Source organism: Palaemon carinicauda, chromosome 6 (genome assembly GCF_036898095.1).
Source record: "Palaemon carinicauda isolate YSFRI2023 chromosome 6, ASM3689809v2, whole genome shotgun sequence".
NCBI lineage: Eukaryota > Metazoa > Arthropoda > Malacostraca > Decapoda > Palaemonidae > Palaemon > Palaemon carinicauda.
Window position 1 is genome coordinate 24,113,219 of NC_090730.1, and position 15,834 is coordinate 24,129,052.

General features: G+C 44.0%; 1 protein-coding gene across 3 annotated transcripts in view; it reads left to right on the top strand.

Moving 5' to 3' along the window:
• LOC137642513 (acylamino-acid-releasing enzyme-like) overlaps positions 1 to 15,834 on the top strand; it is a 137,265-nt gene that overhangs the window by 85,567 nt on the left and 35,864 nt on the right. For all 3 annotated transcript variants that reach the window (XM_068375143.1, XM_068375144.1, XM_068375145.1), the window contains one exon: positions 12,417 to 12,507. In XM_068375143.1, coding sequence (XP_068231244.1) covers positions 12,417 to 12,507 — 91 coding nt within the window. The remainder of the gene's footprint in view (positions 1 to 12,416; positions 12,508 to 15,834) is intronic.

Below are 15,834 nucleotides of genomic sequence, written 5' to 3' on the forward strand. Positions count from 1 at the left end.
TTATGGATACAGTTTTGCTTTCTTGTGAGATTTTATCTATATAGTGTCCTGTTGTATAGTCAAATTAACTGTCTCTGAGACACAGTTACTACAGTACTTATATCTTCTTCACTCTCATCCAATTTTTGTTTTTTTGTTGAATTTCAATTGGTTTGTCTTCCTTCTCTCAAAATTTAGGGATTTCATATTGTTTCTAACTTCTCTTAAAGCTCAAATTGCTAAAGCTACCTTTTGTTTATCAGGCATTGTTACCTTCATTCATAGCGTACTAGTGCTTCTACTATTGCATCTGCAGAAGTGTTCAGTAGGTATTACTAAAGGGACTTTGCTTCATACCTTTGCCCCTAAGCTGCATCCAATTGTTAGCATTATGCTCCACCTCCATCCTCATTTGTTTTCTTTTATCTTAACCATCTATCCTTTCTGTATGTTACTTCATATTGCAACTATGGTTTTCCTTTTGTTTCAGCTTTAGATCTTTGTATGTTATGTAATTTTCTTTTCTAATTGTATATGGTGTCCAGCCACTCTAAATGCCCTCTCTTCAGTCAGTGATACTGTAATGAATAATTTTATGGTTACACTACCATTTTGGCAGACCAAACTTCAATATCTCAAATCCAAATTTAGGGACTTTTCAGGAAAATATACACACATGTAGCTTTTATCAGTGGTAAGAAAGATGGACAAATTTAGCAATGAATGAGAAGCTAAAAAAAAATAAAATTATAAGTAAGGAAGTGGAATTAGATAGATATTAAATGAAGAGCCAATATACATTTGAATGTATATTGATTATGAATACTTTATACTTAGCTTTTTCAATATTTAACTTAGCCGGTGATTATATAGCTGCAACTCTGTTGCTCGACAGACAACTCTACGGAAAAACTCGCCAGCGATCGCTACACAGGTTGCGGGTGTGCCCAACAGCGCCATCTGTCGACCAGATACCCAGCTCTCAATGTAAACAAAGACTCAATTTTCTCTCTGTCGAGGTGTCGACAAGACGTACTTTACTCGCTGTTGCTAAACTGGAGTTTTTCACATCTATTTGGTGAAGTACTATATTCTAGTTTTGAGCTTTCGCTATGCAGGTGTTTTATCTTCATCTTAAATCTTGAACTCGTTTTGGATAGATTTAATTATGGTGACAAAGAGAGTATGGACTTTCTTTCACTTTTAAATGGCCGACCCTTCCCTTAGACGGAAGTGTGTTTAGGATTTTAGTAATTATCTTATCACGTTATATATTTTATATCTCTCCGCCTTTATTAGGCCTCTTCGATTAACTTTCCATTTATTATAAACATATAAAAATAAATTTTAATGTTTTGTTTATATGCGACCGTTCCTGGGAGTAGGCGGTCCTAACTTGGAAACCGAAGTTAATCAACGTTGAGCCCTTTATATCGTAATTAGCTTTTAAGGAGCTAAGGATTTAAAACTTTTTAAATGTAATATTTTATGAAAGAATTTCTTTGATAGTCTTCGTACTGTTTTCAAAGATGAACTAACGTTTAGTTTATTTATGCTACGCAGTTGTTGACGTTCAGGACGTTCAACATGCGCTCTATCGTTACGACAGAGAGAGAGTGTATCACGGTTTCACTTTGCAGTAAGAGTAAATCGATTCTGACGTTTTGTTCATTCTTTCTTTGCTTAAATGTTTTAAATTCTATTTTAAAGGAACTTTTTATTTGAAAAACCTTTCAGTTTTTTCCTTTAGTCAAATAACATGTTTTTTGACGAAATATAATTGGGCTCTTCTCTTAGGTGCGAAATCAAGAGAGAAAGAGAGAGAGAGATAGAGACGGAGGGAGAGAGAGGAGAGAAAACGTTCCGTTCAAGCGGGTAACGTTGTTCTCGAGTTACTCTCGTCCCTAGTCGCTGTACGGGGAGGAAGAATAAAACGTTTTTAGTTTTTTATTCTCGTCCCCAGGCTATGTGCGGTGAGAGATTGAAAACGTAGTTTATATGAACTAGTGTTTAGTCTCTTTCCCAGCCACTGATTTTTTTTTATCTTAAAATACGTTTTCTGTTTTTTGCTGGTATTAATGAGCTTGCATTATACGACTGATTTCGCAATTACTACCTTTTAATGAAGGGTAGAATTGCGTGTTTCCGGTAGAAATCAGTTAAAGTTTCGATTTCAGTGAAATAAGTGCAAAACAGAAAATCGAAGTGATAAAGTGATATGCGCAAAGTGTTACAGTGTTGCGTCCGAGGGTTCGTCTGTTCGTGCCTGTCGTTCACCTAGTCCGGGACCTCTTGCATGCTCCCAAGCCCAGGGGAGAAGTAATGTCAAACGACTTATGGGTTCGAGAGGCCTTGATCAACGAACAGACGTTTTCCCTCTATGGTATCGGGTGTATCTTACCAAGATCTCCCCTACCATAAGACGAGAGAGACGTTGTTTCTCCTCGTCATCCGAAGGCTTTTCGCATAAGAAACCTGTCACAAGGTTTCGAAGCCCTTAAGCGAAAGTCAGTCCTTTCAGGACAGGTCCAGCGTCCTGGTTACAACCATTAGGACAGCTCTGACCCTATGCAGTCATCGGATAACTGCTCGCCGCCTAACAAAAGCGTAACACAGACTCCGAGAGTCTTTTTTTGTTGGCAAAGTGTTGCGGTCACAGACGTTACCCTCGTCTCTTACCACAACCATTTCCGTTGATCCTTAATGGGTTGTATGGCAAGACATGCAGTATATGCTTGCCTTCCTTATGGAAGACTATTCTGCCGATTAGTCCGTTGAGTCTAGCCGTTTATCTCATCGATATCCTGGCTTTCAGCCAACCTAACGTTCCTTTGTGCTTACTGTTGACGTTGGCGTAGCTTAGTCTCGTCAGTCAGGTTGTTTAGAACCACACTCGATGCGGTCTCGTGTGGTTCTTCAGCCGCATTTGGACGTTAGGCCACTTGCTGATGCTCCTAGTTGACGTTTAAGATGTTCACTAACAATCGGAGTTGACTTGTTTTGACGCTGTGCGTCAACCTCCGCATTCTGGAGTTGTTTTGACTGCTCAGTCTAGGCAGTCAAAGCAGTCTCGAGTGGACGCTGTGAGTCCTCACGCACCTGTTGTGGTTGACAGTTCAGTTGTTGACAGTTCACAGACTGTCAAGCTGTTACATGACGTTGCGTTCTGGTCCGCTACTAATGCACCAGTGAGTGTGGACTCTGCTTGTAAAGCATTGCCACCACGGTAGGTCTCTCCCTTGCTTGAGACTCAGCTTTTATCGGACAAGGTTCCTGTAGATGAGGAAGTTGCTGTTCCCCCTCCTACTGATATTCCCTTGAGGACTCTGTCAGATGGAGAGGAGCCTAAAGCTGCTTAGCCCCCTATGGACTTTAATTAAATCATGATGATTTTTTTAAGGATCTTTGTCCGGATTTTTTGTAACTGCTGCTCCTCGTTCGCCTAAACGTCAGAGCTTACACTAGGCCTAGCTACTTCGAAGCCGTTGTTTTTAAGCTAGTGCTCTCTCGCTCTCCTAGAGAGCTTTACGTTGGCTAGGCGACTGGTTTTTCACCAGGAGGAGTTTGGGGGATACAGCCTTTGCTTTCCCTTCTTTTAAACTGGTTTATAGAGCGAGAGTCTGATATGACACGAGAGAAGTTCTCGGCTTGGGAGTTCATGCCTCAGCCCAGATAGACTTCTCAATTCTCGTAGACTCTCCCTGGCGCCTGGCCAGGAGAGGCTCCAAGTTTTTTACAGGTCAACTTCACAGCTGTTTTCGAGCCTTTGAAGTTTTGCTGTACAATTATGTCATACATAACAAGGCTTTCAGGGATGGTAAGCAGTACCGCCTCAGTCGCTAACCCCGTCTGTTGCCGCACCTGCTCCCGTAGACCCTAAATGGGCTTTGCTGCAAGACATGCAGTCCAAGCTTGCGTCCTTGATATAGGACTTTAATGCGGAGAAGGTTGCTACCGAACCTTCTGGCCAACAACCTTCCAACCGGTCGGTTGTGCGCCCTGTTGACGCTGAGGTAACCTACTCGCGTCTGCCAGTTGAGGTGGTTCCTCCACCGATGCGACCCAGTGTGGGTTGCCAGCCGCACGTTGACGTTTAGCGACGCTCGGAGGTGGTTGTTGACATTCAGGACGTTCAACAACCAGCAGAGGTGACTTGTTTTGACGCAGTGCGTCAACCTCAGCAACCCGGTAGGGTGTTGACTGCACAACCCAGACGGTCTAGACAGTCTCGGGTTGACGCTGTGCTTCCTCGCGCACCCATGGTTTTTGACAGTTCACAGACTGTGCAGCAGTTCCATGATGTTGCGTCCGGCTCCGTCACGCATGCACCAGTGCGACCGGACTCAGCGAGCCAGACGTTGCCCACTCCGTTGCCGTTTCCTCATCAGTTTTCGGATGAGGAACCCTCTGATGAGGACGTTGCTGAACAACAAGACGATCAGCCCCCAGAATAGATCAAGCCCTGCTATCCATCCAGAAGATGCTGAAGAAGGAACGCTGCTCAGTCAGGCTGTGGATGAGTCTGGTAGGGACGCTGTCATCCGTGGAACAATTTGTGTCACTAGGAAGACTACACCTCCGTCCTCTTCAATACCATCTAGCTTTTCACTGGAAAAAGGACAAGACGCTAGAAGCGGTCTCGATCCCGGTTTCCGAAAAGATAAAGTCTTGTCTGACTTGGTGGAAGGACAATATCAACCTAAGAGAGGGTCTTCCCCTGGCTGTTCAGACTCCCAACCACGTTCTCTTCTCGGACGCATCGGACGTGGGCTGGGGCGCGACACTAGACGGTCGGGAATGCTCAGGACTGTGGAACTCGAGTCAGAGGAGCATGCATATCAACTGCAAGGAGCTGTTGGCAGTACATCTGGCCTTGAAAAGCTTCAAGTCTCTCCTTCGAGGCAAAGTGGTGGAAGTTAACTCGGACATCACCACGGCCTTGGCGTACATCTCCAAACAAGGAGGTACCCACTCACTGACGTTGTACGAGATCGCAAGGGACCTGCTCATCTGGTCAAAAGGTCAAGACATCTCCCTAGTAACGAGGTTCATCCAAGGCGACTTGAACGTCATAGCAGATTGTCTCAGTCGGAAAGGGCAAGTAATTCCAACCGAATGGACCCTCCACAAGGATGTGTGCAAGAGACTTTGGGCCACTTGGGGTAAAACCATCCATAGATCTCTTTGCAACCTCGCTGACCAAGAGGCTTCCTATCTATTGCTCTCCAGTCCCGGACCCAGCAGCAATACATATAGATGCTTTCCTCCTAGATTGGTCACATCTGGATCTCTACGCATTCCCACCGTTCAAGATTGTCAACAAGGTACTGCAGAAGTTCGCCTCTCACGAAGGGACAAGGTTGACGTTAGTTGCTTCCCTCTGGCCCGCGAGAGAATGGTTCACCGAGATACTTCGATGGTTAGTAGACGTTCCCAGTAGTCTTCCTCTAAGGGTAGACCTTCTACGTCAGCCACACGTAAAGAAGGTACTCCAAAGCCTCCACGCTCTTCGTCTGACTGCCTTCAGACTATCGAAAGACTCTCGAGAGCTAGAGGCTTTTCGAAGGAAGCAGCCAGTGCGATTGCTAGAGCAAGGAGAGCGTCTTCCATTAGAGTCTACCAATCGAAGTGGGAAGTCTTCCAAGACTGGTGCAAGTCAGTTTCTGTATCCTCGACCAGTACCTCTGTAGCTCAAATAGCTGTTTTTCTCTTATACCTGAGAAAAGGACGATCCCTTTCAGCTCCCACTATCAAGGGCTACAGAAGCATGTTGGCATCGGTCTTCCGGCATAGAGGCTTAGATCTTTCCAAACATAAAGATCTGCAAGACCTCCTTAAGTCTTTTGAGACCACCAAGGAGCGTCGTTTGGCTACCCCTGGATGGAATTTAGACGTGGTACTAAGATTCTTCATGTCAGACAGGTTGGAGCCGTTACAATCAGCCTCCCTGAAAGATCTCACTCTTAAGACTCTTTTCCTGGTATGCTTAGCCTCGGCTAAAAGAGTCAGTGAGATTCATGCCTTCAGCAAGAACATCGGATTTTCGTCAGAAAAAGCCACTTGTTCGCTACAACTTGGTTTTCTAGCCAAAAATGAGCTGCCTTCTCGGCCTTGGCCTAAATCCTTCGATATCCCCAGCTTATCGGAGATCATAGGCAATGAACTAGAAAGAGTCTTATGCCCTGTTAGAGCTCTTAAGTTCTATTTAAAGCGTACTAAACCTTTACAAGGCCAATCTGAAGCTTTATGGTGTTCAGTTAAGAAACCATCCTTGCCTATGTCAAAGAATGCTTGGTCAGACTTTATCAGATTGTTAATACGAGAAGCTCATTCACATCTGAGTGAGGAAGACCGAACTTTGCTTAAGGTGAAGACGCACGAAGTTAGAGCTGTAACAACTTCCGTGGCCTTTAAGCAAAATATATCTCTGCAAAGTATAATGGACGCAACCTATTGGAGAAGCAAGTCAGTGTTCGCGTCATTTTACTTGAAAGATGTCCAGTCTCTTTACAAGAACTGCTACACACTGGGACCATTCGTAGCAGCGAGTGCAGTAGTGGGTGAGGGCTCAACCACTACAATTCCCTAATTCCTTATCCTTTTAATCTGTCTCTTGAAATGTTGTTTTTTTTATGGGTTGTCCGGAAGGCTAAGAAGCCTTTCGCATCCTGGTTGATTTGGCGGGTGGTCAAAGTCATTTCTTGAGAGCGCCTAGATTAGGGATTTGATGAGGTCCTGTTGTATGGGTTGCAACCCTTGATACTTCAGATCCTAGGGGTCGATCAGCATCCTAAGAGGATCGCGAGGCTCCGTAAGGAAGACGTACTTAAAAGGCAGAGTAATTGTTCAAGTCGACTTCCTTACCAGGTACCTATTGATTTTGTTTTTGTTATTTTGATAACTTCTAAAATGAAATAAAAAACTCTTAGCTCATAAAAGTGTAAACATATATTACTGGTCTCTACCCACCATCCTGGGTGTGAATCAGCTATATAATCACCGGCTAAGTTAAATATTGAAAAATGTTATTTTGATTATAAAATAAATTTTTGAATATACTTACCCGGTGATTATAAATTAAATGACCCTCCCTTCCTCCCCAATAGAGACGCAGTGGGACGAGGAGAAAATTGAGTCTTTGTTTACATTGAGAGCTGGGTATCTGGTCGACAGATGGCGCTGTTGGGCACACCCGCAACCTGTGTAGCGATCGCTGGCGAGTTTTTCCGTAGAGTTGTCTGTCGAGCAACAGAGTTGCAGCTATATAATCACCGGGTAAGTATATTCAAAAATTTATTTTATAATCAAAATAACATTTTTAATATAGATGGGTGAGGGAAGAAGGGACTATACTGTAATTTTTTTCTGGAGAAATATTTAAGTGCAAGACATTTTAATATTACAGTCTGCTTCCATTAGTTATGGATTCATGATCTCCAGTTTCACATATACTTGCCTATCTTAATTGGTATCATTATAAAGATAACTACTCAGAAATTCAATGAATACATACATACATATACCAAAGGCACTTCCCCCAATTTTGGGGGGTAGCCGACATCAACAAGAAACAAAACAAAAAAGGGGACCTCTACTCTCTACGTTCCTCCAGCCTAACCAGGGACTCAGCCGAGTTCAGCTGGTACTGCTAGGGTGCCACAGCCCAACCTCCCACATTTCCACCACAGATGAAGCTTCATACTGCTGAGTCCCTTACTGCTGCTACCTCCGCGGTCATCTAAGGCACCGGAGGAAGCAGCAGGGCCTACCGGAACTGCGTCACAATCGCTCGCCATTCATTCTTATTTCTAGCACGCTCTCTTGCCTCTCTCACATCTGTCCTCCTATCACCCAGAGCTTTCTTCACACCATCCATCCACCCAAACCTTGGCCTTCCTCTTGTACTTCTCCCATCAACTCTTGCATTCATCACCTTCTTTAGCAGACAGCCATTCTCCATTCTCTCAACATGGCCAAACCACCTCAACACATTCATATCCACTCTAGCCGCTAACTCATTTCTTACACCCGTTCTCACCCTCACCACTTCGTTCCTGACCCTATCTACTCGAGATACACCAGCCATACTCCTCAGACACTTCATCTCAAACACATTCAATTTCTGTCTCTCCATCACTTTCATTCCCCACAACTCCGATCCATACATCACAGTTGGTACAATCACTTTCTCATATAGAACTCTCTTTACATTCATGCCCAACCCTCTATTTTTTACTACTCCCTTAACTGCCCCCAACACTTTGCAACCTTCATTGACTCTCTGACGTACATCTGCTTCCACTCCACCATTTGCTGCAACAACAGACCCCAAGTACTTAACTGATCCACCTCCTCAAGTAACTCTCCATTCAACATGACATTCAACCTTGCACCACCTTCCCTTCTCGTACATCTCATAACCTTACTCTTACCCACATTAACTCTCAACTTCCTTCTCTCACACACCCTTCCAAATTCTGTCACTAGTCGGTCAAGCTTCTCTTTTGTGTCTGCTACCAGTACAGTATCATCCGCAAACAACAACTGATTTACCTCCCATTCATGATCATTCTCGTCTACCAGTTTTAATCCTCGTCCAAGCACTCGAGCATTCACCTCTCTCACCACTCCATCAACATACAAGTTAAACAACCACGGCGACATCACACATCCCTGTCTCAGCCCCACTCTCACCGGAAACCAATCGCTCACTTCATTTCCTATTCTAACACATGCTTTACTACCTTTGTAGAAACTTTTCACTGCTTGCAACAACCTTCCACCAACTCCATATAACCTCATCACATTCCACATTGCTTCCCTATCAACTCTATCATATGCTTTCTCCAGATCCATAAACGCAACATACACCTCCTTACCTTTTGCTAAATATTTCTCGCATATCTGCCTAACTGTAAAAATCTGATTCATACAACCCCTACCTCTTCTAAAACCACCCTGTACTTCCAAGATTGCATTCTCTGTTTTATCCTTAATCCTATTAATCAGTACTCTACCATACACTTTTCCAACTACACTCAACAAACTAATACCTCTTGAATTACAACACTCATGCACATCTCCCTTACCCTTATATAGTGGTACAATACATGCTCAGACCCAATCTACTGGTACCATTGACAACACAAAACACACATTAAACAATCTCACCAACCATTCAATTACAGTCACACCCCCTTCCTTCAACATCTCAGCTTTCACAGCATCCATACCAGATGCTTTTCCTACTCTCGTTTCATCTAGTGCTCTCCTCACTTCCTCTATTGTAATCTCTCTCTCATTCTCATCTCCCATCACTGGCACCTCAACACCTGGAACAGCAATTATATCTGCCTCCCTATCATCCTCAACATTCAGCAAACTTTCAAAATATTCCGCCCACCTTTTCCTTGCCTCCTCTCCTTTTAACAACCTTCCATTTCCATCTTTCACTGTCTCTTCAATTCTTGCGCCGGCCTTTCTTACTCTCTTCACTTCTTTCCAAAACTTCTTCTTATTCTCTTCATATGACTGACCCAGTCCCTGACCCCACCTCAGGTCAGCTGCCCTCTTTGCCTCACGTACCTTGCGCTTTACTTCCACCTTTTTCTCTCTATATTTTTCATACTTCTCTATACTATTACTCTGCAGCCATTCTTCAAAAGCCCTCTTTTTCTCTTCCACTTTTACCTTCACTCCTTCATTCCACCATTCACTGCCCTTCCTCATGCTGCCTCCAACAACCTTCTTGCCACATACATCACTTGCAATCCCAACAAAATTTTCTTTTGCTAACTTCCACTCCTCCTCTAAATTACCAGTTTCTCTTACTCTCACCTCGTCATATGCCATTTTCAACCTTTCCTGATATTTACTTTTTACCCCAGGTTTTATTAGCTCTTCAACCCTCACTAGCTCCCTTTTACATCCACCTACTCTATTCCCCCACTCTTTTGCTACAACCAATTTTCCTTCCACCAAAAAATGATCAGACATACCGTTAGCCATACCCCTAAACACGTGCACGTCTTTCAATCTTCCAAACATTCTTTTAGTTATCAACACATAATCCATTAATGCCCTTTCTACTACTCTTCCATTTGCCACTCTTACCCATGTATACTTATTTTTATCTTTCTTTTTAAAAAAGCTAGCACTTATTACCATCTCTTGTTCAACACACATATCTACCAGTCTCTCACCACTCTCATTTTCACCTGGTACGCCATACTTCCCAATGACACCTTCTACCTCTCCAGCGCCCACTCTAGCATTTAAGTCACCCATAACAACTACATAATTCCTTCTACCCAGTCCTTCTACACACCTAGTTAATTCATTCCAAAACTCATTCCGCTCTTCTTCTTTTTTTCACTACCTGGCCCATACGCACTGACAAACGCCCAACATTCCCTACCCAACCTAACCCTTACCCACATTAACCTAGATGATATCTCCTTCCATTCCACTACTTTACCTGTCATCCATTCACTCAGCAATAAAGCCACACCTTCTCTCGCTCTTCCCTTTTCAATCCCAGACACTCTACCAGACATTTCACCAAACATCACTTCACCCTTTCCTTTCATCTTTGTCTCACACAAGGCCAATACATCCATCCTTCTACTTCTAAACATACTTCCAATCTCACATCTTTTACTCTCTATCGTACTACATCCACGCACATTCAAACACCCCAAAACTAGAGTGCGGGGAGCAGTCACTCTCCCCCCAGCTCCATCTCTTTGTTGCTGTCTCATAGGATTTTTTTACAGGAGAGGGGGTTCCCAGCCCCCTCGTCCCGTCCCTTTTAGTCGCCTCTTACGACACGCAGGGATAACGTTGGCGCTATTCTAATTGTTTTATGCCCCCGCAGCATGTTAAAATAATGAATAAGATACAAAATGATAAGGAAGTAATACATTGAGAGCCCAAGATAACTATCCCATCTTCCACCATGAAAGAAAACTTCCTTCCTGCTCCCCTACCTCACCCCGAGGTTAGAAGTGTTAAGGGCAAGGCAACTATCCTCTAAATCTTTTATACAAATAGATTAAAAATATGTGAAGAATTTGTGTATCTAATATTGTCCTATTGTGATAGTTTTAGAAAGATTTATATAGAAAAGGTATATGATTTTTTTACAAGTAACTAGGATTAATAATGATTATAGATTTTATATGTATTCTAAATTCATACTTTTTCATAAGAATAACACAAGCTTATGATGAAATAAAAGCATTCAACTTCCTAACCACCTACTTTAGAAATATTTTCATTCATTCCTGTACCAGCAATTACAAAAGTCATTCCCAACCCTAATGGTCAAAAGATTGCTCACCTATTTCTAAACCCAGAGTGTACGTTCCGAAGAAGGAGAATAATTTTTATTAAAACTGATATGAACATATAGACATTATTTTTTGAATTGGAGATGTTTGATGTCACCAGTTTGCCACGTTTAAAATGTCTTGAAGAAAAAGTTGTAAATTTATGGTTACATAGCAAAGTTATAACAAGGTCAGTATTAGCTTTTATATTATTATTATTATTATTATTATTATTATTATTATTATTATTATCACTAGCTAAGCTACAGCCCTATTTGGAAAAGCAACATGCTATAAGCCTAAGGGCTCCAACAGGGAAACTAGCCCAATGAGGAAAGGCATTAAGGAAATAGATAGAATAGTGTGCTTGAGTATATTCTAACCCAAAACAGGGAAAGACCATGGTACAGAGGTTATGGCACTATCCAAGGTTAGAGAACAATGGTTTGATTTTGGAGTGTCCTTCTCATCAAAGAGCTGCTTACCATAGCTAACGAGTCTCTTCTACCTTTGCCAAGTGAAAAGTAGCCACTGAACAATTACAGTGCAATAGTTAACCCCTCGAGTTTAGAATTTTTGGTTATCTTGTTTTAGAGTTTTCAGGTGTATGAGAGAAGATAATGTGGAAAGAATAGGCCAGACTATTCTATGTATGTGTAGGGAACAGAAAAATGAGTTGTAACTAGAGAGGGATCCATTGTAGTACTCTCTGGCTAGTCAAAGTGCCCAATGGAAGTATCTTAGTGGGTGGCTGATGCCTTGGCTAAAACACACGCACACACATATAGCTAATACTGACCTTGATATAACTTTTCTGTTTATATATTACCATAAATTTACAACTTTTTCTGTAAGTCACTTTAAACGCGGCAAATGGAAAACAAACATCATCAACAATGTCTTATGTATATATAATGTATATGCAGTACCTACAAAAGTAACCATCCGTACCTTGCAATTAAATGGAGAAATTTATTAATGTTGACAATAGAACATTAAACGACTGTGATGGGTTCATTTTATATCTTGAACTCAGTAGCTTGTATATTCATTACTGTGTCCTTGGTAGGAGACCAAATTTCTGATAATTATCATACTCTATTTTAGGTACAAGAGTGTCCTTGATCCTAACCAAATATTCTTGTGTGGTGGGTCACATGGAGGCTATTTAGTTACACACTTGGCTGCACAGTATCCAGTAAGTAAAATCTATATGGACTTCATGTTTATCAGTCACAAATTATTCCTATATGTGCTATTGTAAATATTATCAATGTATCCCTATTTTTAAATATTTAACTTAGCCGGTGAATATATAGCTGCAACTCTGTTGCTCGACAGACAAAAACTTGTACAAAAAACTCGCCAGCGATCGCTACACAGGTTGCGGGTGTGCCCATCAGCGCCATCTGTCGGCCAGATACCAAGCTCTATGTAAACAAAGACTCAATTTTCTCTCTGTCGACGTGTCGACAAGACGTACTTTACTCGCTGTTGCTAACTGGAGTTTTTCACATCATCTTTGGTGAAGTACTATATTCTGGTTTTGAGCTTTCGCTGTGCAGGGTTATTCTTCAAATAAATCCTTGAACTCTTTTTTGTATCGGATTCATTGTTGATGACTTAGATTGTTTTTTGGACTTTCCCCTTGACCTTTCAAAATGGCTGACCCTTCACAAGTTCCCAAATTTAGAAAATGCAATGCTAGGGACTGTTCTAGGCGTCTTCCGAAGGCTTCTATCGACCCTCACACTGTTTGTTCCAATTGTCGGGGTAAAACCTGTCAATTGGAAGATCGGTGTGAGGAGTGCGTGGGCCTTTCGGAATTCGATTTTATCGAATTTGAAAAGTACACACGCAGGCTAGAGAGAGATAGAATTAGGAGAAGTTCTTCTAGGTCTATTGATGTTTCCTCTCCTCATGCCCCACAACCTATTCCTTCCCCTGTAGTGGTTGTTCCTAACCCCCCTCCTAGCACTCAGGAACCTTCGATGGCTGACATGATGCGTGCCATCCATGCCCTGGGGGAGAGAGTTGAGTCCCTTGCAAGTGACCGCAATCAACTCATGGCGGATGTTAAGGAGCTTAAGTGCCAAAGTGCAATGGGAAGTGAGAAAGTGCCTAGTGATAGTGTTGTGAACAGTGTTGCGCTTGAGGGTTCGTCTGTTCGTGCCTGTCGTCCTCCTAGTCCGGGACCTCTTGCAAGCTCCCAAGTCCAGGGGAGAAGCAATGTCGCACGACGCATGGGTTCGAGAGGCTTTAATCAGCGAACAGACGTTCCCTCCATGGTATCAGGCGTATCTCCCCAAGATCGCCCCTACCTACGTAAGACGAGAGAGCCCATTTATACCTCGTCGTCTGAAGGTGTTTCTCGTAAGAAACTTTGGACCAAGGTCTCACGACCTTTAAAACGTAAATCGGTCCCTTCAGGACAAGTCCAACGTCCCAGTTGTAGCCACTGGGTCAGTTCGGACTCGGTGCCGTCATCTGATGACTGCTCACCGCCTAAGAGAGGCAAAGCGGTACCGCTTCAGTCATTAACACCGTCTGTCGCCGCACCTGCTCCCGTAGACCCTAAATGGGCTTTGCTGCAAGACATGCAGTCCCAGCTTACGTCTTTGATGCAGGACTTTCATGCGGAGAAGGTTGCTACCGTTCCTCCTAGCCAACAACCTTCCAAGCGATCGGTTGTGCGTCCTGTTGACGCTGAGGTAACCTTCTCGCGTCTACCAGTTGAGGTGGTGCCTCCACCGATGCTATCCAGTGTGGGTTGCCAGCCGCACGTTGACGTTAAGCGACGCACGGAGGTGGTTGTTGACGTTCAGGACGTTCAACAACCATCAGAGGTGACTTGTTTTGACGCGGTGCGTCAACCTCCGCAACCCGGTGTGGTTTCCACTGCTCAACCCAGTCGGTCTAGACAGTCTCGGGTAGACGCTGTGTGTCCTCGCGCTTCCATGGTTGTTGACAGTTCACAGACTGTGCAGCAGTTCCATGACGTTGCGTCCGGCTCCGTCACGCATGCACCAGTGCGACCGGACTCAGCGAACCAGACGTTGCCCACTCCGTTGCCGTTTCCTCATCAGTTTTCGGATGAGGAACTTTCTGATGATGATGTTGCCGAACATCAAGATGATCAACAATCAGAACTGGACGAACCTAAGTCAACTCAACCCTCTTTGGATTTTAGAAAAGTCTTGGCTATTTTCAAAGAGTTGTTTCCTGACCAGTTTGTTTCTGTGGCTCCTCGTTCTCCGCCGTCAGAGTTTGTATTAGGCATGCCTTCTGCCGCACCTGCCTTTACTAGACTCGTCCTCGCACGCTCGTCGAAGAGAGCTTTGCGGCTGATAGGAGACTGGTTAGAGTCCAAGAAGAGTTTAGGGAAGACAGCATTTGCCTTTCCCCCTGCTAAACTCTCTTCTAGATCGAGCGTCTGGTATGCCACGGGAGAAGTTCTCGGCTTGGGAGTTCCTGCCTCTGCCCAGGGCGACTTCTCAAGTCTTGTAGACTCTCCCCGACGCCTTGCCATGAGACGCTCGAAGATTTGTTGGTCATCATCGGACCTGGACCACCTTATGAAAGGGATCTTTAAGGCTTTTGAAGTCTTCAACTTTTTAGACTGGTGCTTGGGAGCCCTGTGCAGGAAAATCTCTTCAACAGATAAAGAGATTTCTTTGCTCATTATGTCCTGCATGGACAAGGCCGTCCGTGATGGGTCCAATGAGCTAGCTGCCTCATTCACGTCCGGAGTCCTGAAAAAGCGAGAGTCTCTCTGCTCGTTTCTGTCTGCTGGAGTTACACCATGCCAGAGATCTGAGCTTCTCTTTGCTCCCCTTTCCAAGTGCCTGTTTCCAGAAGTCTTGATAAAGGAAATTGCTGCTTCGTTAGTGCAGAAGGACACTCATGATCTAGTTGCGTCCTCAGCTCGCAAAGCCCCCCCTTTGCCTTCATTATCCGCTAGACCGAGGATAGACACTCCAGCGTCTCGCTTTATTCCGCCCTTTCGTGGCAGAGCCTCCAGCAGAGGAGGTGCTCGTGCCGAAGGGAAGCGAGGGAAGAGGAAAGGATCCAAGTCCTCTAAGGGCAGAGTCTGACTGCCCGCAACTTCAGACAGCAGTGGGAGCCAGACTCAAGAACTTCTGGCAAGCCTGGGAGAGGAGAGGCGCAGATGCACAATCTGTGAAGTTGCTCAGAGAGGGGTACAAAATCCCTTTTGTACGCAAACCCCCTCTAGCAACGTCCCCCATCGACCTCTCTCCCAGGTACAGAGAGGAAGCAAAGAGACAAGCCCTGAAACTGGAAGTGTCTCTTTTGCTAGAGAAGGGAGCGGTGGTCAAAGTCTCGGACCTTCAATCACTGGGATTCTACAACCGCCTCTTCCTAGTTTCAAAGAAGACAGGAGGGTGGAGACCGGTGCTGGACGTCAGTGCTCTGAATGTCTTTGTCATAAAGACGAAGTTCTCCATGGAGACCACAAAGTCAGTCTTAGCAGCGGTCAGAAGGGAAGACTGGATGGTCTCCCTAG